This window comes from Mus musculus, chromosome 16, assembly GCF_000001635.26.
Source record: "Mus musculus strain C57BL/6J chromosome 16, GRCm38.p6 C57BL/6J".
NCBI classification, from domain to species: domain Eukaryota; kingdom Metazoa; phylum Chordata; class Mammalia; order Rodentia; family Muridae; genus Mus; species Mus musculus.
The window spans coordinates 18,208,269-18,235,638 of NC_000082.6; the positions used below are offsets into that span (position 1 = coordinate 18,208,269).

The 27,370-nt window shown below is 54.9% G+C and overlaps 2 protein-coding genes and 1 long non-coding RNA gene across 18 annotated transcripts; 1 reads left to right on the top strand and 2 right to left on the bottom strand.

The window, feature by feature from the left end:
- Positions 1–1,417: 1,417 nt before the first annotated feature.
- Positions 1,418–5,595, bottom strand: 4933432I09Rik (RIKEN cDNA 4933432I09 gene). 2 transcript variants are annotated; one of them, NR_015575.1, is made up of 3 exons: positions 5,569–5,595; positions 2,812–2,930; positions 1,418–2,635 (listed from the first exon to the last, which is right to left on the bottom strand). It is a non-coding gene; the product is annotated as an RIKEN cDNA 4933432I09 gene (long non-coding RNA). The 2 variants fall into 2 exon arrangements; NR_027843.1 differs by lacking the exon at positions 5,569–5,595 and adding an exon at positions 5,094–5,265.
- A 363-nt stretch (positions 5,596–5,958) lies between these two features.
- Ccdc188 (coiled-coil domain containing 188) lies at positions 5,959–12,079 on the top strand. 13 transcript variants are annotated; one of them, XM_030248901.1, is made up of 10 exons: positions 9,606–9,805; positions 10,114–10,222; positions 10,359–10,466; positions 10,566–10,667; positions 10,745–10,801; positions 10,887–10,946; positions 11,049–11,113; positions 11,245–11,296; positions 11,564–11,613; positions 11,698–12,079. In XM_030248901.1, the coding sequence occupies exons 1-10, from the start codon at positions 9,771–9,773 to the stop codon at positions 11,882–11,884; spliced, it is 825 nt and encodes a 274-aa protein (XP_030104761.1). In that variant the 5' UTR covers positions 9,606–9,770; the 3' UTR covers positions 11,885–12,079. The 13 variants fall into 13 exon arrangements, 10 of the variants coding, with proteins under 10 accessions (XP_011244370.1, XP_011244366.1, XP_017172668.1 ...); NR_169085.1 differs by having other exon boundaries at positions 9,611–10,222; positions 11,049–11,141; NM_001370887.1 differs by having other exon boundaries at positions 9,611–10,222; positions 11,698–12,078.
- Positions 12,080–12,479: 400 nt separating this feature from the next.
- Positions 12,480–26,885, bottom strand: Zdhhc8 (zinc finger, DHHC domain containing 8). Of its 3 annotated transcripts, none has more exons than NM_001379019.1 (11): positions 26,639–26,885; positions 20,367–20,488; positions 20,046–20,203; positions 19,791–19,963; positions 19,508–19,610; positions 19,087–19,178; positions 18,785–18,920; positions 18,378–18,498; positions 18,191–18,300; positions 15,950–16,947; positions 12,485–13,436 (listed from the first exon to the last, which is right to left on the bottom strand). In NM_001379019.1, exons 1-11 carry the CDS (start codon positions 26,740–26,742, stop codon positions 13,226–13,228), a joined length of 2,328 nt encoding a protein of 775 aa, NP_001365948.1. In that variant the 5' UTR covers positions 26,743–26,885; the 3' UTR covers positions 12,485–13,225. The 3 variants fall into 3 exon arrangements, with proteins under 3 accessions (XP_006522287.1, NP_001365948.1, NP_742163.4); NM_172151.4 differs by having other exon boundaries at positions 12,485–15,109; positions 26,639–26,868; XM_006522224.4 differs by lacking the exon at positions 19,087–19,178 and having other exon boundaries at positions 12,480–13,436; positions 19,508–19,615; positions 26,639–26,868.
- Between the last annotated feature and the right edge of the window lie 485 nt (positions 26,886–27,370).

Sequence of the window (27,370 nt, forward strand, 5' to 3'; positions counted from 1 at the left end):
AGGTTCCCTTTCAGGACACTGGGAGCCATCCTCTCTGGAAGCTGGTAGTCAAACTTCGCAGGGAGCCAGTGGTGGTAGACACCATTAATCCCAGATCTCTGAGTTGGACGCCAGCCTGGTCTACAGAGCAAGTTCCAGGACAGCCAGGATGTCACTGAGAAATCCTGTCTCAAAAAAACCAAGACAAGACAAAATCCATTTGCCTAGCAGTGGCGTGGCACACACCCACAATGATGCCCATAGCAACCCACTCTTGCTCATTGGCACTGTGACCCTAGATAAACCCCGGTACTCTCTGAGCCTGTGAAGTGGATGGTGAGGGAGGGAGGATCAGTGGTAGCGGCTGTGTCCCTGGGTCTCTATGTAAAAGGATAGGCATGTCTTCCTTCCCCAGACCTGGATCTAAGCCTACGTGCCTCTCCCTGCTTCCCTGGAGGTGTCTTCATGACTCCATGCCCTCTGATAGCATGACAACAAAGCCAACAGCCCCTGAAAGTAGGAGGGAGACAGGGCCTGCTCCTGCAGAACCCAACCTGTCACTGGGTTGAGGGAGCCGGAGCCAGAGCAGCCTGGAGACCAGGTAGGAGGACCCAAGAGAAGCTGTGCCAAGTCCACCCTCAACTAAGATTCCAGGTCCTGCTGGAGCATATCCAGGGTTCTGCCCTGAGTCCAACTGAGGAGCCCTGCGTTCCCAGTGAGACCCAGCAGCCCCAGCAGCCTGGAACCTCAGATGTGTCCTCCCTGGTGTACTCTGTCAGCCTACCCTCATTCCATCTCTCCCTGTGCATTCCTCTCTCCTCTCCTGACTACATTGTCCCTTCCTCTAGAGCCAGCAGCAAGGTCATCAAGAGATTTGGGCTCCCGTCGATGACCCAGCCCTGACGCCTGGGTGGCACAGGCCCCGCCTCAATGAGTGCCTGCCCACTGAGTATGATGAGTGGCCTGGAGTGGCTGTTGTAATTAGTGTGAGCGTGCTTCATTTGCCAGGGAGGAAAATCCCATCTTGGAAACACAGGTCGGATGCAAGTTCAATTTTACCCAAGAGGCCATAAAACCCCTTTTCCAATCACCTGGTACTGTTGGCTGCAAGCAATGTTAATCCTGGAGATGTTATTTAGATCTGAGACATCACTTGGGGGTGCAGAGATCAGGTCTCAGCCCCTCCCTGAGAAGCCCTGGTTGCTCCTGCAGAGGCCCCAGAAGATAGATGACTGAAGTTCTCCAGAGGTGGGGTCACTGGCAGGTGGGGAGTACATTGGGGTACTTTGGCTCCACTGGTCTATAGATATTGTCCTTCTGGTCCCTAATCACCAGCCTGCACCATCCTCCCTCCAAGATTGGTACCATCTTCCAGCCTATCATTAAAAATCGTTTCCTTGATTACCAGGGTAACAATGAAAACAGGTAATTGAATCTTCAAGAAATTACCATTTTTATAACTCGTGCCTAGTTCCTGAGATAAATTAAACATCTCTCTCATATTGCAAGCAGCTTCTGGCACACGAACGGGGGACTGATAGTGCCCTTTATCTCTGATACAGGCTTCAGTGAGAAGATGCAGCTGGGAGGCCTGGTGGCTTCTCCTGGCTAGCCTGTGTGGTGAGGCAGCCACCAGCCAGCCATAGGGTTGGTGGGTTGTGGGGTCGCTAGCTCCTCAGCTGCCTGGTTGGGTGAGGTTGTGGGGGGCAGCAGGAAGACCATTGTATCCCATGCTCCCTCCAAAACACAAGGCCTCTGGCCCAAAAGCTTTCTAGGGAGTATGGGCCAGGGATGTGAAAGAAGTGAGGCTGGGGATCCAGGCAGAGGTGGGAGCCGCAGGCAGGAAGGCAGTATGTTAAGGAGGGCAGTTGAGCAAGATGTGGTTGAGTGCTGATGAATGGGACCAGAAAACAGGGACCGAGAAGGTGGAACAGGGTCACACACAGCATAACAAGACCAGAATTTACTCTTATACCCTCCCTTTGGTTAAAGGCAGCCAGGCCCACCTGGCCCAGATATCTCCAAGTCAGGCAGCTGAGAGACTGCTGGGGGTGCTGCCACAGCTCGAGAGGCTGCTGAGGGTGCTCCCACTGCCTGAGAGGCTGCTGAGGGTGCTCCCACTGCCTGAGAGGCTGCTGAGGGTGCTCCCACTGCCTGAGAGGCTGCTGAGGGTGCTCCCACTGCCTGAGAGGCTGCTGAGGGTGCTCCCACTCAGGAGTGGCCAGGTGAACTGGGTAGGAGTGAGGAAGTGAGTGCTTAGCGATGGAAGGAGTCTGTAGGATTGTTGAGAGAGCTTGCAGCAGTGGTGGGCACTGTGTTGGCAGGTAAACTCACACTGGCTGAGGGAAGAGAGGCTGTAGGCTCCAGACTCAGGGATAACTTCTATTCACTTGCCAGCTGTGCTCAACAGAACCAGCTTTAAACAGGGGCGCATAGAGAGAAGTCCCCCCTGCCCCAGAGGCAAGAGAGGAGGTCAGGGCCATAGCATGGACAGGTGATTTGCTATCTAGATGGGAGGAAGGGTGGCTTTCAGAGCAGTCTCCCATCTTGACATCTACACAGATCCTCAAAGGTTGGAGTCACCAGGAGCATGGAGCTCTAGCAAGGCTGTTCTTCCTCCTTTATAGTGGGCAGGGAGGCCTTCAGACAGCACCGTCTGGTGGAAGAGATGGGAAGTGCAATAGGGAGTTACCATATGGGCAGCATTCTGAGGAGCCGGGTGTACCACGCCAGCAAATGTCCGACACGCCACCCCCCCCCCCAGCTCCCCATCGCCCTCTCTTTACTCAGGACTTCCTCATCTTGACAAAGCTCTGTCATCCAAAGACTCACCTGGAGGCTCTGAAGGAGTCTTATGACAGCGTGCATCCTGTCCACTTCCTGTCACTGACACTACACTGGGATGAGGATCCATGGCAGCACCACATCATAGCACACAGATAGACTAGAGTCTGTGGATGAGAGGGACATTCTACTTGGGTATGAAGACGGGCTTATCTTACACTCCCACTCCATCCCAGAAGGGCACAGCCCAGACTGTTGGCCCTGCCCTATGGATTGGGGTTGAACCTTGCCCAGAGCCTGAAGACATCAACCAAGCCCTAGTCACCTGGGCTGAGAGGGCCAAGGCTGAAAGTTCTGATAAAATGCAGGAAAATGTCAGGCTAGGCTCGGGGCTCTACACTAGACCTTCTCCTTCTCCAATGTGTCGAAGACCTGGTATTACAGCAGTCACACATGCTGGCTGGGACCATCCTGCCTGCCCTGATCACATAGCTCTGGGACTCCCTATCCTACTGGTGAGTGCCTGTGACAGACGTGGGTCAATCCAGAGCTGCCCATAGGACAGATGGAATACCGCTGTACAGTGCTGGGAAAGTCTAGGATAATTTGCTTCAAACTAAGCTTTCCTCCCAGAGCTTTGACCTCTGGAGTTGAGAATTCCCAGAAGACCTCAAGGACCCAGCCCACCTAGTGCCCTCTTTGCGGGGATAAGACACAGAGACAGGATCTCACTGTGCTAAGCAATAAAAAAAGGAGCGCCCTCAAACCAGTGAGAGCTGTGACCACATGGCTACCCGTCATGGAAACCACAGATCCAAGTGGGGGTGGATGCTTTGTGTCTGATCTGTCCGTGGCACAAGTTTCTGCCTGGCAGACTCTTCAATTTCTTCCTAGCCTGTCGACCCTGGGTGCTGGCTCCCACCCAAGTATCTGTGCCTGGTGCAGGGTTGAGGCACCATCTGGTGGCAAGTCTGGGAACTGCAGTCTACTCCTGCTCTGCCTGCCATCAGCATCGAAGCCAGGAGCCAGCTTTTGGCAGCTTAAAGTGATCTCTCTCATTTGTTCACAGTCCCACTTTAACCTGAGGGTCTTTATGTCATCAGGATACAGAAATAGGCCTTTGGAGTTTATAGCCTGGCACTGTTGCCTGCGCTGACAGGTAGGCCAGTATCTATCAAGAGTGGGGTCAGATAGAATACAACAGGAAAGATAAGAACCCAGGTTCTAGCCCCAGTAAGGTGAACTGGTACTGACCGCCAGGCAGCCCATTCATGCTGACTTTCTGGACACCACTGTCCATCTGGAAGTAACAAGAGACGAGATCTGACTCCTAAGAAAGGAGAGGGTCCTCAGCTTGGGCAGGGGTGCTTACGCTCAGCAGCCTAGTGGAGCACAGCATGGCGGTCAGCAGGCCACCTCCCAGTACAAGGCCTCAGAGCCCCCGACATCCTGAAATGATGGCTGTCTACTGGGACTGTGTCTTTCACAAGGGTTGTCTTTAGCACTCTTACTGTCTTTCTGACTGTTAAAGTTAAAAATACGAGTGGCCAAGAGCACTGACCGCTCTTCCAGAGGCCATGACTTCAAATCCCAGCAACCACACAGTGGCTCACAACCATCTCCAATGGGATCCAGTGCCCTCTTCTGGTGTGTCTAAAGACAGCTACAGTGTACTCACATAAAATAGATAAATCATTTTTTAAAAAAAATATGAGCAGTGGCTTCCAGAGAGTGACCACAGAAGAGAGGAGCAAACAGCCTGTCACCACATACATTCTAGGAGCAGAAAGTCCATGTCCAGTACTGAGCGCCCCATGGGTGTGCCTTTCCTCCAAGAGCTTCAACCTCTGGAGCTGGGAATTCCTAGAAGACCTCAAGGACCCAGCCCACCTAGTGCCCTCTTTGTGGGGATAAGACATGGAGACAGGATTTTACTGTGCATCCTAGGTTGGCCTCAAACTCATGGCAATCCTCCTGCTCTAGCCTTACAAAATCCTGATACACACAAGCATGAAGTAGCATGCCTAGCTCTGAGACCTTCTTTTGCCCACACCATGGTCTCAGGACCCTGCTTGCTCTGCACTCCCCACTCCCTGCAGACTGGAGAAGGCCGAGAAGGTCACACAGCTCTCAGAAACTCATGTCTACTTTGCCAGGAACAGAGAGGCCTAGCAGCCCCTACCTTCTGGCCCTGGGGTGACTTCATCACACAGACCACTTCATCCCTCATCTGCCCCTCTGCCACCTGGAAGGTCACAGGCTGTGACTCAGAGCCAAGTGTCATCTTGCCTCTCTAACAGAGCAAAGGAGAGTTCATGCCTAGGCCATACCCTAGGTCCTGGGTAGGAGATGAAAGGACTGGGCAGAGTCCTGGATGACAGGGTAATAATCCCAAGGCCACTCCAGGAATGCCTGTGAAACCCCAGACACATTCATCCAGGTTCTGTAGGATCCTCTAGTCCTACGCAGGGTGCTTTGGGGCTGCAAGTGGAGAACAGACTAGGTGGGTAAGGGCCAGAAGCCCAGGTTAAAAATACAGAAATGAGAATCTCTCATGGGTGTGGCTGGCTCTATGACTCTGAGTTCTACTCAGGCCCTGTAATGAGCATGGGTCATTGAGTGTCAAGGCCATAGTAAGGAGAGTAGAATCTGCCCATTTAGCCCCTGACTTCATCTCAGGCCAGCTGTAGGCAAGCGGCTCTGGATAACATAGCCTGTCCTCTCTCCTCTCCTCAGCATCCCCTAGGCACCAGCCGGGCTGGGGGGAAGGGTGGTGTGAGTGTGTCTGGATAGCTAGCCCCTTACCACCACTTCAGGCTCCTCAAGGCCATCTGGGTGTCATGGCAACATGGGCAGGAAGCGGCTGCCATGGCAACTGGTGTCCAGGGAAATGCGCTGCCTAGCAACAGGGGCTAGGGCCACTCTAGCTCCTCACAGCACACTCTAGTGTCCCACACTCTCTGTGTGTCTTCGAGTCTGCATCATCCTAGCACTCCCACCCAGTGCAGCCTCGGGGCTCCACACAGACCCTCACCCAACCCAACACACCAATCTGTAGGGTATTTAACATGCTAGCACAGCTCATGCTCATGCGGAACCAGCTACACGGCAGACCTGGGGCTCTTCTCTCCTACTAGACTCCCTCACCTCTCAGGACTCTCTGGAGATCAAGAGCATACAAGGACCGTGGAAAAGGGGGAGGCGTCTTCGGGGCTGTCTGAAAGAAACCAGCCTTCCAGATAGGGCACAGCCCAACAAAGGTAAGGTGATCAGAGAACATTGGGTTTCGGGTTAAGGTAGGCACCTAAGGTCTCAGAACATATGAGCACCTGAAGTGCCCTCAGTCCTTCCACGGCTGCTCAGTAACTGTAGCCCACGCTGAGCACTTGGAGCTGTGACCTGAGGATCCTAGCCTGCAGCCTTTGTGTGGTACTAACAGGACAGCATCCTGAGTATCTACTGGGCCCTTACCAAGTCTGGAGACTCAGAATATAGAACAAAGACACCACGACCACCACTGTCAGCTACTCAGGGCCTTTGCTGAAGCCACCCCATTCCAAAGCCATCCAAGGGCCTTCCTGGGCTCCCACCTCTGAGATCATCATATCCTGGTAACCATGAAACCCCAGAAAGAAACCAACAGGCAGAGGGCTTAGAAGCCCCTCCAGGGACCAGAGTGGGCAGCTTCTGAGTGCCGTAGGGCATGCTGGGGCAATTCCAGGCCTCTCCTCTAGTGTGACTGCCAGCCTCAGTCTGTACTGAGTGTAGAGATGCATCCCATACTGGAAAAATGCAGGACTCCAGCTTGTGTGCCAGCTGGGCCCCACCGGAGCTCTCATTGTAGCGCACACCAGCTCCTCCGCCACAGGTTTCAGTGGCCCCTGATGGGTATTCATTCCAGGTCTGCAAGACAACAGGAGACCGGCCGTTAGTCTGTAAGGGACTTCAGCAAACTGAAAGCGGGACTCAGCTAACTCGGGATACAAGTGGCTGGGAAGCAGGAACTGGCTGCAGACAAGCTTGGACTCCAGTACTGATTATGGCAGCTGTCAACAGAATTCCTTGGCAAACTCCCTAGGTCTCATCATTCCAGATACCAGAGCTGGAGCAGTGATATGCATGGCAAGAGGCCCTCCTGCTTCAACCTGGACCTCCCTATGGTTTAACAGAAAAAAAAAATACCTTTTAGCTTTCTGAACTCCTTCATAAACAGAGATAGAAAAAAAAAAACCCCAAACAGGTTTTTATTTGAAGAGTATCTGCTGGGAAGTGATCAAGAATAAAGGAAAACAGAACCAAAGAACCATAAGGGGAAAAGAAAAAGTCGTCATCAAAAGGTCTTGTCCTTCTCCAAAACCGCTGCATCCTAAAAAAAAAAAAAGAACAGGGTACCTTGAAAAGGAAGAGGCACTGAGGGGCTCACAGTGACCTCCAGCGATGAAAAAGTATGACCAGTGAGATTCAAACTTGTCAAAAAAAAATCCTCATGTGTTACATAATCCTTTGGTCAATTATAGGCAATATGTGCTCCCATAAGAATCATAAGAATGCATAATAGGACGGAGGGGCAGGAGAAGGGGAGCTGTGATGGGGTGTAAAGTAAGTGACTTAATTTTAAAACATCAGTATTCCTCAGACAGACAGACAATATTTAATACCAAGGATGGAAGAATAATTCAGCGGTAGATGCCTGCTTATCATGTGCAAAGCCCTGGGTGTCATGCTCATCACTGCTAAGAAAATGTCACATCAACTACTTATGCTGTTGGCATCATGATATAACATATCCCTCACCGTTGTGCTGGGAGGGCAAGAGTACACCACTGCATGGTCAGTGGAAGACAGTGCGGAGCACGCATACAGAGCCCAGTACTGCAACATGGCAATAAATGCCTGTGCTGACTGCTACCGCACTTATGATAGGACACTTTCATTTAGTTTAGTGTGTTCTTTGTGTTTGTGTTTTTAAAGGGCTTTACTGTAGAATGAATGCAGCTGGGGTAAGCTGTAGCCGCTCTCTGGCCTCTTGTGCTTTGTGCCTCTCCCCAGCACACTACCTTGCTCTTCCTCAGTCTCACACTGTCCCACTCAGCAGCCAAGGAGCAGCGGGTTCTTCCCACCCAAGCTCCACATGACCCAACTGTGTAGGATACAGTGCCATCTAGGCTTACACACGTGTGCTTTAGAATGCCAAATTCTTCAGAATGCACCCCATCATTAAATGGCACAAGGCTGTGTATAAAGTGAGAGAGGACGGCTAAGACAGCTCAGCCGAACGCTTGCCAGTGAAGCCTGAGGACCTGAGACTGATCCTGGAAGTTCTGTAGAAAGCCAGGGGTAATGGCTCACAGTCTGTCCTAGTGCAGATCTGGTTGGGGTTGGCTAGCCAGCTACCCTCCTTTAATCCGAGTACCCCAGGTCCCAGTGAGAGACACTGTCTCAAACAAAACAACAAAACACATCTGACAGTCTCTTCTAGCTCAATGGACACAAGGCATGCAAGCAGGCAAAACACACATACACATAGAATAAATTATTTGTTTTAAAGTAAGAGAGAGCTGGGACTTAAAGGAATTGACATACAAATATCCAAGCCAAATAGAAGAAACCCAGAGTTTCAAACAAATGGGGAAAGCAGAAGAGATTTCATTAGTGAAATATTGTACCCCCAAAATGGAACATTGATGGGGTGCAGAGATAGCTTAGCAGTTAAAAGCAGTTGCTGCTCTTGCAGAAGACAAGAGTCTGGTTCCCAGTATCCATGGCAGGTGATGCACAACCACCTGTAACTGCAGTTTCATGGGATCCAGTGCTGTCTTCTGGGTCCTATGTGCATCTGCACACGTGTACATACACGGGGGGGGGGAGGGAGGGAGGGAGAGAGAGATAGGAATAAATAGCAATTAAAAATAGAAAACGGGCTGGTGAGATGGCTCAGTGGGTAAAAGCACCCGACTGTTCTTCCAAAGGTCTAGAGTTCAAATCCCAGCAACCACATGGTGGCTCACAACCATCTGTAACAAGATCTGACGCCCTCTTCTGGAGTGTCTGAAGACAGCTACAGTGTACTTACATATAATAAATAAATAAATCTTTAAAAAAAAATAAAATAAAAATAGAAAACAAAACAGCTAGGGAGAAGCTCAGGGATGAGATGTTTACCTTGTACGCAAAAGACCCTAGATTGCACTGCGAACAAATAAAGCATGCAACTTGGCCCCGGAGCACCCAGAACTATGGGCAGCAAGACATGCATCAGCATGGACCTCTAGAGTCAAAGAGGATGTTCAAGCTCATTGGAGTGGCAGCAGAGAACAACCTCAGACTGACATTCCAAACCAAGTCAGAGTAAGACGGCTGTAGCCCCATGTGTCCTGTTAGCTGTCCCAACTCTTAGACATGAGCACCGTTATGGTTTAACCCTCTTGAGCATGGCTCAGAAGCAGCTCATTGGCAACTTCACTGGTCCTGAGGGCATAATCAAAGGGGTGAAGTCTCAATGATCTTGGCCGGACACTTTTACTCTGCTAGATCCTCACAGGGACACAGAGGGCCTTGAACCTGGAGTCCGAATAGCTGCCATTTTGCCACACATGATTTCTCCCAGGGCTCGGCTTTTTCCAGAGCCAGCCTTCTGAGAATGAATAGGCACCATGAACATTCCTACACACAGAGAGGGAAAAAAGACATAGTGGCAGAGATTTCGGGGCCAGTGAGAACTGGGCAGAGGCAGGAGTGGCCCACTCTCCTCCCTCCAGGCCCTGCCTCAGCCCCAGCCCATTGTGACCTCCCTGACTGTACCCAGGCCTTTGTGACTGTCACCCTGGGTAGACTTGTGAGCCAGAGTGACATCCAAAGTGCCCTCAAAGAGAGTGGCAGGTTAGCCAGGCCAGAGCCTGGACCTGAGGTCAGGAACGGGTCACAGGGACTAATGGAGGGGCCAAAACCCCTGGGACCCTGTGGACACTCTCACCCCCAGCGTCCTCTGGCCCCAGTTTCAAGCAGCCATGGAGGATACCTGGATCAGCCCTGTCAGGGATTTGTAAGGTGTCCCTGTCTGGTCCCCCTTCAGTCCACTCAGTCATTAGAGTCTTCCAGACCTTTCCCAGCTCCAGGGACAGGGAGTGGGAGACCCAGAGTGGGAGGAGAAGCCCCTGGGATGTTTCTGTCAAGCGAAGGAGAGATCCCACGACGGAGAGCTCGAGAGCCAGCAGGGGCCAGACAAGAAGGGGAGGCTGAGGCAGAGTGGGGCTGGCCCCTACATCCAGGGCATGAGCAGGGGCCACCTAGGCAGACAGGATCCCCCACCTCAGGACCCAGGCCCTGCCCATGCCCAACACTACCTCCTAGAGGAAAGGCCACAGCTTCATCTAGACCAGCTCCCACACAGCTTCAGGGCAGGACACTGGGGTCTGCAGAACAATCCTTTCTGCAGCTGGAGCAGGAGAACCAGAGTCTGGTGAGTGCAGTCCATAGGCCACTAGGCACTAGCTGCTCCTCAGAGCCCCTGTCCTAGCCCACCTGCTTCAGCTTCCTGCCTGAGAAGCAACCAGGACAGGTGACCCCTCCCCCACTTCCCTGCTCCCCTCCCCCAGAAAAGGCAGAACCAGGACCTTCGGGAGCAACTGGGGGCCCTCCTGGGGCCAGGGCAGCAGTTCCTACCTCTATGTTCCGAGCACTCAAGCTGTACAGCCCTGGCCTGGGTAAGCGGGAGCACGCACGGACCCATGCAGTCCCGGACCCATTCAGCAGCACCTCCAGCTGTCCACAGCCTTGGGAATGACCCAGGGGCTTTCCCACAGTCTCCCGAGTCAGCCACCTGGCCCCTGGAAGACAGGGCACCTGTGCAGCTGCTGCGGCAGGAGCTCTGCCCAGGGAAAGAGTACTTTGTGCGGCAGTCCCAGGTGGGCCCTGGGGAGAGGGGCTTGGTCTGGGGAGCAGGGAGCAGGTTCCTGTGCCCACACACCTCCTCCCCACCTAGAGTGAGCTGCAACAGATCCGATTGTCCTTTGAGAGGAAGAAGATGGCCATTACTGAGGTGCCTGCTTGGCCCGTGGTGGGAGGGAGCCCCTGTTATGTCCTGTTCCTTGGGTATGATGCAGGCCCCAATTCCCTTCTCTCAGGTGTGGGATGGTGTGGCCGAAGTACACATGGCTCTGAACAACCAAGCCACCGGGCTCCTGGTAGGTCGTCAGAGGACCATGGTAGGGATGATGGCCATGAGGGCCAGTGGATGTGGCCCAGTGATGGGCCGGAGGACTGGCTTCACTTCCTCTGCCTCTCAGAACCTCAAGAAGGACATCCGGGGTGTGTTAGAGCAGATGGAAGACATTCAGCTGGAGATACTGGGGTGATGCGGGGACCCCGGGCTGAGCCAGGTTGGGATGGGGTGGACCCTTCTCTGATCTTCAGTCCCTCAGAAGGGGTGGTGCCAGGCTGGAGGCAAGGGCTGCACGGTCCTGAAGCTATGTGCTTCCCCAGGGAGAGGGCCCATTGCCGCACTCAGGCCAGGAAGCAACAGCAAATGATGGAGGTAAGTCCCCACCCCATTCCTGCTGATTCCAGCGTCCCCACCACAGTAGTGCTAGGGAGAGTCTGAGAAATGGACTTCAGGGACCAGGTCTTAGGGCTTGAGCCCAGGGCCTGTCCCTGGAAAGGGAGGGGAAACAGGCACAGCTCAGCTGGGAAGACCCTACAATGGAGTCTGTTTATGGTGTGTACCTCAGGCTAGGGACCTGGCCTTCCCCCAGAGTCCTGAAAGTACTGAGAACAGGCTCTAACCCAGCCCCCTCCCTGACAGAAAGGCAGGCCACAGATGGGATGTTCCGAGGGCCTAAAGGGCCACCTCTGGTAGGTCACTTTCGGGGCAGAGCCCTGTCCCCCAGGTTCATCCCCATGGGCATTCCCTACCCCTTAAACTGCCACTGCCTGCAGGCTGCTGGCCTTGAGGCTGCTGCTGGGTGCTCTGCTGGCTTGCACAGCGGCCTACGTATACGTGGTGGACCCCACACCCTTCGAGGGGCTGGTACCACCCCTGCTGAGCAGAGCTGCTGTCTGGAAGCTCAGGGCCCTACTGGGCCCCTTCTTGCGCCTCGAAGTGGACGACTTCCTGCCTTTCTAGACCGGAAGCCCAGTGGCCCCAGCAAGGAGAAGGCCAGGTGGCTGGCTCTGTTCCAGGGACCCAAGGGCCTTACTGGTCCTTGCCTACAGCACCACTGCACACAGTCTCTACCAAGAGCTGCAGAGAAGGGTGGAGGAGGGGCTAGTCCTGAGGGCTGGGCCTGCAGCTGGATATACAGTCATGACACACTTTGCATGTAAGCTTGTTTCCATGGAAACTGGGGCTTTGTGGGGCAGAGGTTTGGGAACTTTCTGAAGCATTCTGGTGGTAGGAGTTTGATGATGGTGGGGCCCCTGCCTCAGTTCCCAGTGTTGGCTTCTATCTGCTCCCAAGTGTATTCTTCCATAAAGGCCTTGGAGCTTGAGGGTGTGGCAGGGTGGCCTTCCCTAGATAACCTGGGGAGTTAGGAGGGTCCTCAATGCTCCCTGGACCAGACTCTCCCAGGGACCGTGGAAATGAGAGTCCTGGATCTGCTGACCCATTCCTACCTTGTCAACTCTGCAGGGACTCTTGACCCCTCAACCGTTGTCCCTGTCTAACTCAGCCTCCTGGCACTGTCCAAGGCTAAAATCAGGGGACTCACATTGCTGGGCAGTGCCGTGGAGGTGAACAAAAAAAAAATTTATTAGGGAAGTTGAGGGAGGGAAATCCTATACAACAGAAAACAGTTTGTGATCTGTCCCCATATGGGAGACACATAACTGCTGCCCAGAAGTAGCCCCCAGGACACAGCCCCTGTGTGAAAAGAGGAGTTGGCAGGGGTTCTGTTCTGACTCCTCCCAGGGGTATCCAGGCCCACAGGCTTGGGTATTCCCAGAGGTATCACCCTTGGCTGCAGAAGACCCAGGTGGGTCAGAGCAGGCAAGAGGCAGAGACGGGTGGACCAGGTTCATGGTGCACCAAGCTGGCTGGCAGCTCCAGGACTTTAAGGCATCTGTTCAGGGGCTTGGGGTTGAGTGGAGGAGTGCAGTAACCTGCGGTGACCTGAGACCCCCACCCCAGCCCAACCCACAGAGGCCTGGGCTCCCTAGAGGAAGTGGCTTAAAGTGCTTGGAAGGGGTAAGGAGGTTGGGGTAAAGGTCATGCTGGTTCCCAGTAGCTCTGAGGCCACCCCCATTGGGGCACTGGACCCCTGCAGCAGGTGGGGGGACTTCCTGAGGTCACCTGGAGACAGGGTCGTGGACCCTGGCAGACTGATCAGTCAAGATGTGGCTGGTTGACGGGGAACGGGGTAGGGATCTCCAGGCTACATCCAGCCCAACTCCAAAGCTCTACAGCAACCTCGTCTTCTGGGTCCCCAGAAGACTGTCCATGGCCCTAGAGCCACCTACTAGTGTCCTGTTAGGGACCTGAGAGGCTGGGGAAAAGGCTGGATGCAGCAGAATGTAGCCGACAAATGGTCCCACGGGGGGCTGCCCCAGCAGCCACGCTCCAGGGGGCCCGCAGCGGCGGGTGATCCTCAGGGTGGCCAAGGTGGCATAGGTGGAGGCCAGGAGTCCCCCTAGGCGTACCACGCCACCCCCATCCACGGCTACAGCTGCCAATGCGCCCCCTGTTGGCCGATATCCATGAGAGAGAAGCAGAAAGGTGGAAGTCAGCAGTGGGTAGAACTAAGGGGCCCCAGGCTCTGGACACCTCCCCTTCTTGAAACTCTGGACCTACCCTAGCCCTTTCCAGCCCTGCTCTGAGTTCTTCCTGACACTCCCTAATTCCTCCCTTGGCATATGGCAGGGAAGAAGTATAGTAGTATCTGTAGGTTTCTCGGCCAGGCATTGGCCTCATGTGCAGCCTCCACTATATAGCTGCTCCAAGCCCTTTGGTACCTCAGAGTCCCAGGAGGCAGCTGAGGTCCTAGCCTTTCACCAAACACCCTTCCGTCCGGCATGACACAGACTGGGAGTAAGACACCTTTGCAACTCACCAGCAGAAGTCCATTCGTTACCAACTAGGCCTGACTTGGCAATGCCAGCAGAGCTGTCCAAGAGGAACATGCCACCCTGCACCAGCTGGCCAACCCCTTTCCTGAGACACCCCTGTACCCACAGCCACAGCCTTGCCCAAGGAAAGGCTCAAAATGATTTTTCCTTTTTTTAATAAAATTATAGATATATAGATGTAAATATAAAAACATAGAACAGACACGATGCAAGCGGACGCTGCCATGTGCTTACTCAGGCCCCTGACGCCAGGGGACGAATGGACCCGCCCTGATGTGCTTTCCAGCTGTGCTGGCCAAGCCAGTGCTGGGAACCCGGGATGCTTTGGGGTGAGGATTCTCCAGTTTGGCAGGGAAGGCCCGAGAGAGAGGGAGGGGGCTCTCGGCCCCACTGGTCTCCCGGGCAGCATCTGGCCCCCTCTCTGCTCTGGCCGACCCCACCCCCCATCACCTCCCACAAGAGCATAAAGCAGAAGTTAAGGCTTTGATGAAAGAACAGTGGCAGCCGAGCACTAACACATCAGACGTGGCACGGCAGCACAGCATACAGACACAGGGACACGAACCCACCAGCCAGGCAAGACACGAACAGAGGGAGCTGGGACCCCTGCTACCGCTCAAGTATCTGTCCGTACGTTCATCTATGCATCCCAACCCGGAGCAGGCCAGGGTTATGCTCCCTGCAAAGCACAGGCCTTGCCAAGCAACAAGCGACCAGCTTTGTCAGTGAAAGGCCGTGAGTTAGGAGCAGCTGGAGAACAGGGCTGAGCAACCCATCCAGACAGGAGTGGGTGGGCCCATGGGACTGCTGGGGACTGGCCTTAGGGAATGAGGGCAATAGGATGCAGGGCTGAGCTTGGCTGATGAAGGAGGCAGTCCAGGTGCCCATCACAGCCCACAGCCTTGGACCCATCTGCCCTGTGAGTACTAGGTAAGTAGATGAACAGGCAGAGGCCGGAGCTCAAGCTTGTGGAGGCAAGGCTGTCTTTCCTGTTGATGTGTCCACAGCAGGCTTGGGGAGCCTCCTCCCTGGGGCAGAGAACTTGATAGGGTTGGGGAGCTACTGCGGGGGGTCCTGGTCCCCGTGGCATCACAGCAGATGAGTGGTGGTCAGTTCTCACACCGAGATTTCATACGTAGTCCCACCCACGCCGGACACCTTCTTAACCAGCGTGTGCCGGGCAGGGCTGGCGTTGGGCCCCATGGGGCTGGCAGCAGGCCCCAGACGGGCCATGCCTGGGGACTGCCCGTTAAGCTTACTTGGGGGGGTCTTCAGCTGAGGGTGATCCCTGCATCAAAACAAGCACATATACACACATGCACATACAGTGAACACAGTACAGTGGGCAGTAGGACACATGTAGGTGTGGACTGGAGCCCTGTGTCCTTGTCCTTAGGATTATGCTGTCACAGGACAGACATTTCCAGAACTTCTGTCCCCCTCATGGGTTCATTGATCTCTCCCAGTTGGATCAGCCAAAGAGCAGCGAGCCTGAGCTGCTGGGCCCTCCCTGCAGTTGAAATTGGGAAGCCCAGCAGCGGACACACAGCTCTTTCACTAGTCTCTCAGGAAAATCGGGTGACACTCCTATTCCCCGGCCTGGCCAGAGCTGCTACTGTTCCCATGAGGGATGCCCTAGAACCTTTGTAGCCACACAGCCTAAATAAGAGCTCCCAGGGCTCACCTGAGACCAAAACAATGAAGCCCATGCTCAGGTGCCTGGCTCCCACCTGCCCTTCCCCACTTTTAAGCATGGAGGCTCCCTGCTAATCTGGGGCTGCATGCTCAATATACGTGTTGTGGTGAGGCAATATCCCCCTGTCTCAGCATGCTGAGCACGTATCAAGACCAGGGAAGGGACAGCATGCCTGGAAAGGTAGGAGTTCACACACCCAAGTGAAGCTAGCTCTAGGAGTACTCTGAGTGAAGTCTGTGCTGGCTCAGCATGCCAATGTCTCTTTCCCACATGCATGCTGCACCCAGGGCCAGACTTTTCCAAACGGGGAACTAGGCTCAGCTATCTTGTACTGTCCCTACAGACAACTTAGGGGTCTCCAGGATGAGCTGGGAAATCCAGGTCATGACGGGTCCTACATGGGGAAACCCATCTACACTCCTGGGCACCCACCTCTGCATAGCCAGTGAGGGCTGCCGGTCCGGGAGGTCTGTGTGGATGAAGGCGACGGCCTTGGAGCCCGTGTAGGAGGGCGATCGGGGGGTGCCTGGTGGGGAAGGCAGGCCCTGACGGGCAGGTGACCTATGTGAACCACTGCCAGGCCGGGGTCCTGGGGCATTGTTGTTGGCCTGGTCAGCCTGCAGGGAGGAGGAAGATGTCCGAGGTGCCCGACTCATGGAGCTGGACAGCGAGGACAATGACGTCTGCAGGGCAGGATTGCGGGCACCACCAAAGCCAGGCCCGGCCACGAGGTCATCCCTGGAGCCGTAACGCAGGACAGAGCCACGGGGGCCTTCCGTTAACACACTGGCCTGTTGCAGGCTGTAGGAGCTGGGTGTATCATAGACACCAGAGTCGCCAAAGAGTGAGTCAGTCTGGGAGCGCAGCAGCCGTTCACGCTCTTCCCTGTCCTTGCGCTCCTGGATAGAGGCCATGATGGTCCGAGACAGGTTGTCATAGCGCACAGGAGAGGGTTCCCTAGGCCGGGGACCCAGCACAGGGCTGAAGCTGCGGGGTGGGGGCCGCGGTGGATCTGATGGCCCAGGGTGCAGGTAGGGTGAATGGTAGCTGGCTATACCAACAGAGGGGTGTGTGGGGCATGCGTGGCCACTGGGTGAGCCAGGGTTAAGTAGGCTGTCATATGACAGGCTGCCATTTCGATTGGGCAGTGCATGAGGAGCAAAGAGACTACGGTGAGGTGTAGGGGGCCCACCTTCAGAGCGCAGTGGCTGTAAGGTCATGTGGTCCCCACCCCTCCGACTGGCAGCCTTGAGACTCAGGGAGCGCAAGGCACCTGAGAAGGCATCAGTGGTGTTGAGGGGTGGGGAGGGCGGGTAGGGAGGACGCAGACCACCCGGCCCGTGGTCTGGGAGATCCAGGCTGGGCTCAGACACAAAGTCTAGACTGTGGGTGCTGTCATCTGCCAGAGTAAGGGAGTCAGGACCTGGGACCTGTGGAGGACAGGGTATTCTTACTACTGTACACACCTCACCTCTTACCTGACCCCATAGCACCAAGAACTCTGAGGCTGTGACTACAGCAGCCATGGAAGCAGGGGCCTACTATGGATGGAAGTTGGGACAGAAGACTTGGCATGGTGATCCCAGAATTTATCTCCAAAGGGAAGCTGGTGTGGAGCCTGCTTCTACCCACAATCACTAACAGGCTGCACAGACCCTTCCTAAGGTGACCAACACTGGGGTTTTGTAGTAAAAGGCCAGGGCAAGTTTCTCCAGACACAGGTCTATGGTCTTGGGCTTCTCCAAGCCAGAGCAGCCGCAGCCGCAGCCGCAGCCGCAGCCGCAGCCGCAGCCGCAGCCGCAGCCACAGCCACAGGTAGAGGGGCTTCTTTAGTTTCTGTGACTAGACTTGAGCCACAGGCCCCTCTAATTCCAAAGCCTGTAAGGATAACTTGCCCTGGCACACTCAAGCAGCCTTATAAGATCCTTGTGGGGTAAAGTCAGTCCTAGGAAGGCGGTGGCACAGGGTGTCCAAAGCCCATCCTTCTAATGTATATAACTCTCCTGCTGGGCAGCAGGGCTACCACACTGTCACTAGGATTGGACCCTTGTCAGGCGGTGCCCAGGCTCTCTCTCACCCAATGGCCTACAGTAAGGAGGTCCCCAGGACAGAGCTGGTCTGGGTGTGTGGAACTAGTCTCTCAGGCAACCTCTAGAAGGAGAGCAGCTTTGGGAACACTCAGAGTTCTGGATCATTCCACAGGCTGCTGCTCCATGTTGCTGACTGTTCCACAGTGATAGACAAAGAAGTACTTAACTCGTGAAAATAAACGTGCTTTCTCAAACAAACCTCCAATTCTTCTGAGGGCTCCCGTGGGCCTCACAGAATGACTAAGGATGGAATTCCAGACATCCTAACTGCTAGAGGGGGAAGCTGCCCTCCTGGCCTGCGGGCAATGCCAGTACAGAAGCAGAGATGCCAGGCCGAGATGGTCTTACCTGCTCCCCTCCAAGAGACCCCAGCTCAGCATACCCACAGGATGCAGTCCTGCCAGCATGCATATGACACCTCTGTGACAAGTATGGCCTTGTCAGGGGCACAAGCATGGAAACAGGACACCATGACCAAACAAGGCTCTCCCGGGGGACAGACCTTTTCCAGGGGCAGATCCCCCCCCATAGTAGGGCTATCTTCAGAGTTGAGGTCCTTCCTAGAGGCAGAGTCTGGACTTACCTGCTCATTAGGTCCACAAAAGGGTGTCTTGGGACCAGTGGAGAAGGCTGGCCGGAACTTATACATGGCAGGTGTTGGGGGGCTGGTCCTCTGTACTGATAGGGCACTCTCTGAGAAGAGGGACCACAGTCACGGAGTGACACAAAAGCCAGCCCATGTCCCTTTCCTCAGCTGCCCTCCACCTCACCAGCACTGCCAGGTCTTGGGGTCTTCAGATCTCTTCCAAAGGTACCAGCCTCTATCTTGGGGGGCAGTGGAGGTCCCAGGTCCAGAGGTTTCTCATCCAGCTGGTCTAGACTGCCCTTGGACTAAGGAAGAGGGAGCAGTGGTGGGTGAAGTCTTAAGACAGAGTTTCTCTGTTTTGCCCTGGCTGTCCTAGAACTCACTTTGTAAACCAGGCTGGCCTTGAACCCACAGATCCACCTGCCTCTGCCTCCCGAGTGCTGGAATTAGATATGTGGCTCTAATATCCATCTTCCTGTGGCTTTGGACACATGCATAAAGCGTTCCCAGTCCCTTTACTTCTTCCTGTCCCCACCCCTACACCCAATAGTCCCACTCACACACCATTACCGTTCCAGTCCAGAACCCCACCTTGCTGCGGCCAGCTTTCAGCCCATTGTCGCTAAGTTTGACCTTGAGGGGCACAGCTCGTTCCAGGAGCTCAGGTCTCAGGAAGGGTGGCTTGAGGCTCACTGAGAGCGGCATCCTGGGGGGTTCCACCACATACCTGTGCCAGGGTAGAAAGGTCAGTGGCCGGACAAACAGGCCAGAACATACAAGGGCAGGGCCAGCCCCACCTAGCCAGAGCAGAAAGGAACCAGGCTGAGGGTCCGAGGCTGCCCACCCCACACCCAGAACAGGCCTCTTGTCCCCCTGCCCAGGCCGGGCCTCACCGGGGCGCCAGGGGACTGCATAACACGTGCTCCACGTTCCCATAGCAGCCTCGGGTGAAGGGATTCACACCCCCGCGGAACTTCCCAGTCACCTGTGGACATGGGTCCCCTCAGCCAGCCTGACCACCCAGAACAGGCAGGGAGACAGGCAAAGGTAGGTGGGGTCCTTAGAAGTGGTCTTCATGGGAGGCAGCATGGGCAAAGCGGGCCCAACGGCGCCCCTATACCCAGGGTATCCTTGCCTGCCCTTGCAGGAAGCTATAGCATGCCCAGACCTTGAGTTGTTAGTGGCTGCAGTGTCCATGGGTCACAAGTATGCAGCCGGATGGGCAGCCATGGCCCCACACCAAGCCCCTCCTCCCACAGCCACCTAAGCAACCTCACATGAGGGTTCCTGAGACCCAGCCCACAGGGTTTGCACCTGCTCATTGGTGGTGCGGCCCCGCGTGACCAGTACCACGTGAAAGCCAGTGAGGCCGATGACAGGAATGAAGAAAAGGCCAGCCACACACATGACAGCCATGCTGGCCTGTTAAGGCCAACAGTTGAGGCAAGAACATGAAGACCCTCCCTCCCCCCACTACAGTGACAGTTCTTGTGGCCCCCTCTCGCCTAAGCACAGCGACACTCCCGGAAGACCCCATGTACCCACTGACCCCCCAGGATATGCTGCCGAGGGCTGGGCCATTTGAAGACAAGGATACGTGATGGTGGTGTGGGCGGCTCCCAGCCCCTCCGAGTGATTGAGCACATAGAGCAGGCCGAAGGCCACCACCCCCACCATGTGCGCGCTGAGTGACAGCAGGAACAGGAAGAAGTAACGGTAGTTGCGGCGTCCAATGCAGTTGTTGACCCAGGGGCAGTGATGGTCAAAGTCCTGGCAGGGGCAGTGTGTCAGAACGCATGGAGGGTAGGACCTGGGCACAGGGACTGGTGTGGGGAGGGGCAGGGGTGGTCACCTCCACACAGTTGTCACAGACACTGCAGTGTGAGCAGCGCGGTGGACGGTAAAAGTGGCACGTTGCACACCACTTCATGCGGACCTGGATGCCCCGCACATCCACATTCTTGTACAGTGGGGCCCGGAAGTCATCCTCCTTGTCCTCGTCCTCGTCCGCTGGACATCAGGACCAGTAGGGTGGCAAGAGTACAGGGAGGTGAGTTTCCTAGCTGGAGAGGACCTCTCTAATCTCTGCCCAGCCCACCTACTGTGAATCCCCAATCAGCCACTTACACTCTAGTGACAAGAAGCAGATGAGCTGCCCCATACAGGGCCCTACCTCGGGGGAAGACTCCAGGGTCCATGAAGGTAGCCATACTGAAGTTGGCCAGGACAAAGAGGAAGAGGATGCCATTGTAGACAGGAATAGCTGGAGACACAGCTCTTGTCAACCATGGGCACCTACAATGGACAATGGGCAGAGAACCAGGGATGTGAAGGAGGCAAGGTCAGAATTTTGAGACGCAGCCATATGTATGCTTCTGGGCCCACCAGGCCACTGCCAGGCAGGCACACAAGCAGATAGATCTTAGCTATCACTAGGCCTTGGCTGTGTCCATCTGCTCAGTGTTAAGCTCCCTGCACTAATTTCAACCCTGGCAACCCCAGGGCTACTGTCCAGAACGTAAGTCACAGCTGAGGAAATGACTCCATTATGAGAGGTCCATTAGCCTAGGGCACAGGATTGGGGTGGCCACACAGCTAAGCCAACCTACCGGCAACTTGCCCAGGCTACCGTACTCCTGAGGGCCCCAGACAGGAGTGGGAATTCATTGGCCAGTATGCTACCCAGCAGCTAGAGTCAGGCCATGCCAGAGCTGTGCGGACAGCAGGGCACTTGCTGAGGTATGGAGAGGCACAACCCTGCTTCAGCCAGTGCTGGGCACATCCTCCTTTGTTCTGTAGGGTGCAGCTCTAGTCCTGGCAGACCCTGATTTTGGGTTTGTTACCTTGTTTGCCAGGTGGTAGCACAGGAGAGCTAAAACGCTGGAAAAGCACACACTCTATCTCTCACCAGCCCACAGCACTTGGAGCCAAGGCTTCCTTTCTGACCCCATTTCCCAAGAGGCCTTCCAGAAGGTGTATCTCTGTAACTTCACAGTAAGAGCTCTGCACATCTGCCTCTGTCCTCACCAGAATCCCCTCCACAGAGACACGCAGAGCCCTGACTCTGCAGTGGCTACGTAAGTCCACCCAGAGTTCAAGGAGCTCCTCTGGTCCCAGGAGTCTGTGTTTCCTTCTGTGTCACTGGCTGCTGAGACAGGTGGGGAGGTACACACAGGGGTTTAATTTCCTGCCTGTGTTTGGTCATTTGTGGAGCCAGACCAGTGGGGCTTCTCTCCCGGTTGCCCTGACCGCAAGATGGAGTGATGGTGGCCGCCTGCAGAGCCTGCAGCTACCCGCCACCCGAGTGCACAGTCCACACTGTGCGCCCACGCCTGCCTTGGCCAGGAGCCAGGCCCGCCGCCCCAGCAACCACCTCCATGGCAGCAGAACTATTTTTAGTGGAAAGCAAGAGGCTATTTAAAGCTCCTGCTTCCCACGGCAGCACCCTCTATGGGGCCACCAGCCATGATACCCCATCTTCTTTCCCGGACCAGCATGGACATACAGCATGACAATACAGGCCACACCCATGAGGGTCCAGCAGGAGATGGGACCCAACCTGTAGCCTGGAACGTTCACTCTACTTTCCCCATCTCTGACACAAACAGCACAGACAACATGTCTGTGCCCTCCAATCCATGCTGTTCAGCAAAGCTACAGTGGCACCCTACGATGAGACTCACAGCCCAGCGGTGAAGCACTTGGTAGGTAGGGAGAGACCTCTGAGTGAAGCAGTCAAGCCTTCTAGGGATGGGGTGCCCTCTAGCCTGACTTGGGTGTCCGATGAGAGGGGTTAGTTCCACACTAGTACAAAGTGAAAATTCAGACCTCATGCTACAAAGTCAAAAGCATAATGTCAAAGCTAGTGCCACCTGCAAGAAGTAGTGAGGGGTTGCAGGGGTGCTGTAAAGAGGAGAGACAGGTGTGAAGGAAGCAGGTGGGGGTGTACATGGGAAGACCAGGCTCGGATAGACTCCGGTTCCTCCTCGCCATGAAGTGGACACAACTGCTGTCCTTCTCATAAACAAGAAGTTGAAGAGCACAGGCATTGGGGCCAGGCTACCCCCTAGTCATCAGTTGGGCTTGGCTCAGAAGTACACTGCCTATGTATAGAAAGGGGATAGTCCCAGGACTGGAGCGTTATCCAAGCCGGGCGGCCTGTATTTCTGTATTGCCTCTTTAGCTCCTTAGCGGACCACCTGGGCTAGACAGCTGCCCTGAGTGAGATGTGTGAGGAGCAAGGGGGCAGTCCTGAGCTATGTTTGGCAGTTTGCACTGGTAGGGCACCTCAGTAGTATTAAGGTACTGGACAACCTCTGTACAACATGAGCAAGCACCGCCTGCATAAACATAGCAGAGCCAGGAGTGTGTGTGTGTACGCGCATGCGCCAGCTATGTGTCAGGGGGCCTGATACACTTTGAGCTCGAGTCCAGTCACTGTCCTTGTCTCTAAGCTCCTAAGGCTTGACCTGGGTCCTCTTTGGGTGCTGCATAAGGTCCACATTTAGAAAGCCTGTGTGCAAGGACAGGGTTGTGGGGGAGCACAGCACATACTGGCACATACAGAAACATGGGCACACATACACAAAGGCACAGAAGCACAAACTTACAGCTCACAACCATATGAAAGCACAACTATTCCACATGAGTGAACAACGAACAGCTGCAGACACATGTACACACAGGAAGACTTGCATGTAGACACTGTGGGCCCACACACCATCTAGACACACCTGCACATTTGCTCATGCCCAGAGACATGTGGATGTGGACACTTGTGAAGACACCCAGGTGGTACCCTCCTCTCGGGTTTGTATAACCCAGATCAGCTGCCTACTACCATGGGACTCAGGCAAGCCTCTGTGTGCTTTCCATTGCCTTGCACACATGGCAAACATAAGCAGACACAAGGACCACTGAAGCCTGAAAGGATGTGTGAGGACACACAAAGAAACAGGAGAACATTCGAGGACATGCCAGCTTTCCCAAGAGATGTTGCAGGCAGGAGCACTAGGTACTTGTGTGCTTAGCCCTCTACTTAGTTTTAGTGCTTGCCTGTAGAGTCCACCCTCTGCAGCCTGAGCCTATGAGACACACCTGGCCAGCCCTACACTGCTTCCAGGGGGCCAGCTGGAGCAGGGTGGCCTGTACAGGCATCTGGCCTTCAATGAGCAGGCAGGCTACGACCTGCTACGTTCCTAAAGACTCTTTGCTGGTTGGCTCAAGCCCTGCTGAGGACTGGGTATGTGTGTGTGAGTGTACACATGTGTTCCTAGCTACGGGCTCTGAGCACCTAAGGTCTTTTTTTTTTTTTCAGTTTTTTTGAGACAGGGTTTCTCTGTGTAACCCTGGCTGTTCTGGAACTCGCTCTGTAGACCAGGCTGGCCTTGAATTAAAAAATCTGCCTGCCTCTGCCTCCCAAGTGCTGGGATTAAAGACATGCGCCACTACTGTCTGGCCCACCCAAGGTCTGAAGATGCATCCTGAGCAACAGTAACTCAGGCAAGAACACAAGCCATCATTATGTGCCCCACCCAAGTGGAGGTCTGGAGGCCCACGTAGGCCAGCAGAGAGACACCACCCAGTAAGGGGGTGACTTCAGGGACAGAATATCTGCCAAAAGCCAAATGTGGAATGGAAAATTTTTACTCAGACATTTTATTTTAATCAAGTTCTTCATTAACACTGTCTAAGATCACTGCCCTATGGGGCACCCAGGGCCACCAACAACAACCACTCGCCCTCATCCAAGGACATCCAAGGCACTGTGGAGAACTAAGCAACTACACCCACCTATGTTATCCCTAGACATTTGGACAGGAAGAGTAACAGGCTCAGAAGAGCAGGACACCCTAGCAGGAGAACTCACAGTTTTCAAACCTAGTCTCCCTCCCATGATGCTCCAGTCCCCAAGGCTACCAGGGGCCAGAAACAGACTGTCTACTGTCCCAGTCTGGGCTTCTTTTTTTTTTTTTTTTTTTTTTTTTATTTTTCAAGACAGGGTTTCTCTATACCATCCTGGCTGTCCTGGAACTCATTCTGTAGACCAGGCTGGCTTCCAACTCAGAAATCCGCCTGCCTCTGCCTCTACTGGGATTAAAGGCATGCTCCACCACGCCTTCTAACCACACAGAGAGCTCAGGCCCTCCTGAATCCAGCTCTAACACTCTAGGTGCCCAAACGGCCTAACACAGCTCTAGGTTTAGCCATCCCCAGCCTCCACCACACATGTCCTTTTGAAAAGTGGATTCTCCTGGCCTGGAGGAAGCCTTTGGACCCATCCTAACACCAAACCCAGCTTAGCACTGTACCACAGAGAGAGATACACAAACCAGCACAAGGCCGGGAGGGTTCCCGGGAAAGGAGCTCACTCTCCCATCCTACCTCCAGGGAGTTCATCCCAAATCTCACACCCTGCCTACCCCAGTCTGTTCTAGAAAAGCCTGGATGTCTGCTGGGCCAATTACTCTCTTGGTGAGTGGGAAGGAGCCCCTGGTCCTTCAGCCCTTGGGCTCCCCTTCTTTTTTTGTTTTTTTCTGGTTTTTCGAGACAGGGTTTCTCTGTATAGCCCTGGCTGTCCTGGAACTCACTTTGTAGACCAGGCTGGCCTCAAGCTCAGAAATCTGCCTGCCTCTGCCTCCCAAGTGCTGGGATTAAAGGCATGCGCCACCACCGCCCGGCGGGCTCCCCTTCTTGACTGACCAGATTCTCCTCCGCACCTTGAGAGAAGCAGTTCAGACTCACAAAGAGGAGATCTAAGGGTCACTTACGCCAGGTAAAGTTTCAGGACCCGATCTAGGCCCCAAAGGTAGGCTGAGCGACTGCTTCCTTTTCTTGGTGTCTGAGGTGTCAGTGGACGGAGCCAGAAACAGGGCAGGAGGGAGGCAATGAGAGGACAGGGATTCTATCTTGAAAAAGACACCTACTCCAGGCTGGCCACCAGACCTGCCTATACCCTGGCACTGCCCAAACGAGCACAGCTGTCCAGCAGAGCCTCTTCTGAGAACAGAGCCACCTGAGTGTCAGGTCAGCAATACCCACATCTCAGGAACTCATCCAAGGGGCAGATGAGGATGCACACAGACTGAACAGGGCCCCAGTCATGCCAACTGCAGAGCCAGTTCAAGTCAGAGTAGCTGTCCCTTAAAGAGAACCCCAAACCTCAAGAGCACCCACATGCACAGCCCCAGAACACTAGCTTCAAGAACACAGAGGAAGCACTGCCCAGAAAAAACGGTAGCAACCTCAGAGACCAAAGCTTGAGGCAGAGTCAAGTTTCCAGGAACCACCTGGGTCCTCTGAATCCTCTGAAACTACTTACATTCTCTGAGGAGAGAAAGCAGGGGGAGAGGATTTTAATTTCTCTTAAAACTTTGATTCCCATATTGCATGTCTTAATTTTAGAGTTATGTTAAAAGACATCGAAATGTCCCTGTGACACCCTCTCTGCACTGAAACAGAACCCCACTCAAGACCTCTGGAAGACCGAATTTTCCAAGATATGTCCCCTCCAGTCTTAGCTCCCCAAGCCCTTCCTTAGTCCACAATCCACAACATCTGAGTGACAAGAACACAGACTTTCCCTGGAGCCAGAAATAAGCCCGTCCACACAGGCCTTTTTTAAACTTGCTCTTTGCAGCCAGTGGCACATACCCAACCCCAGCCTCCAGGTAAGGACTCTCCTCCCACAACAGGCACTGAATTCAGACTCCTACAAAGGCTGCTATATGTTTCTACAAAGTGGAAAGGGTGGCTCAGGCTCACTTACACCTGGGGCTGTCACACCTGGAAACAAATGGCCATCCCTTTGGTCACCTGAGTTGTGTCAAGGCTTTGGAATTGTAGAAAGAAACGAGTGGTCCGAGATTCAGAACCCCATGACCTATGAGCCAGCCCGGGGTAAGAAATTGAGGCTGCCTAGTGCCAGGCTGGCAAAGAGTGCTCCCTCCCCACGACTGGCAGCCTAGCCTCTGAGGTCTTTTGTGCTCCAGACTTAGAAGTGTAGGATAGAAGCCTCTCAGTGTTGTGTTCAGGGAGGGCTGAGGGCCTTGAGTAGGCTGTAGTGGCCAGTCACGGCTGTGGGGCAGGCCACACCTACGCTGAGAAACACAGAAATAAGTTGATTTTACATGCTGGCCGCGACGAGGGGGCTCACAGCTCCTACTCCCCCCCTCCCCCTAGGAAGGTTGGTGTCTGTAGGTGACACGCGTCCCCCTTCAAAGCCCCGAGGGAATGAAAGGCTGCAACCACACCCAGGGCCTGCTAGAACGCTCAGAGGCAGGCATTCACCTGTCCGTGCTCCGGGGACGCAGCCCCTCGCCGCAACCTGCTAATCCGCCCAGCCCACCGCCGCCCCCGTGGGGCACGTGCGCCCCTTCGGCTCCCACCCCCAACCTCCCTACCCCCACCCGCTGCTACCAGGCTCTGGACCCGGCGCCGACTCACGTGAATACGAAGAAGAGTGTGCTGGAACCAACCAACAGCGCGGCGGCCGTGGCCACCGGGATGTACTTGGCGGGTTTGAGGCGCGTCCCGGGGCTGCGGGGCATCCTGGGCGCCGCGCCGCCGCATCCCTCCCCGGGCCGGGCGGGCGGGGCCGGCCGGGTCGGGCCGGGGTCGGGCGCGCGGGCTGGACGCGGCGCAGGATCCGCCGCAGCGGCAGTGGAGGAAATCCCACCCCACGGGCGGCGGCGGCGCGCTGATGTCAGCGCGCCCCTTAAGGTGGACCCGGCGGCAGGGCCGCGGCGGGGGCGGGCTGAGGGTGGAGCGCCGGGCGGCCAACTCCTCTTTTGCGGGGTAGCCCGACACCCCACGCACGCGCAGCGCCCATCTGGACCGACAGGACAACGGAAAGCATGTTCTTTTTCTCTTTCTTGTCTGTCTCTTCCTTTCTTTCCTTTTTTTTTTTTTCCTTGCTACCGCAGGCCCTAACCCGGGAGCTCTCTTGGGCCTACATGCTCTCCAATCACAGTCCCGGGACAGGCTGAAGGTCCCCTGGCAGTCACTGGGGTGTGAGCGAGATTTCTATGACAAGGTAGGGGTATCATGGCTATCCAAACCTTAGCCAGTTCTCAGCCCTCCACACACTAAGAGTTAGGTCACCGAGTTCCTCTGTGTCCTGGCTCAGGCCGCAGGCTTGATTGAGGCCGTGTGTAAGAGACCTAGGAACGCCTTCGG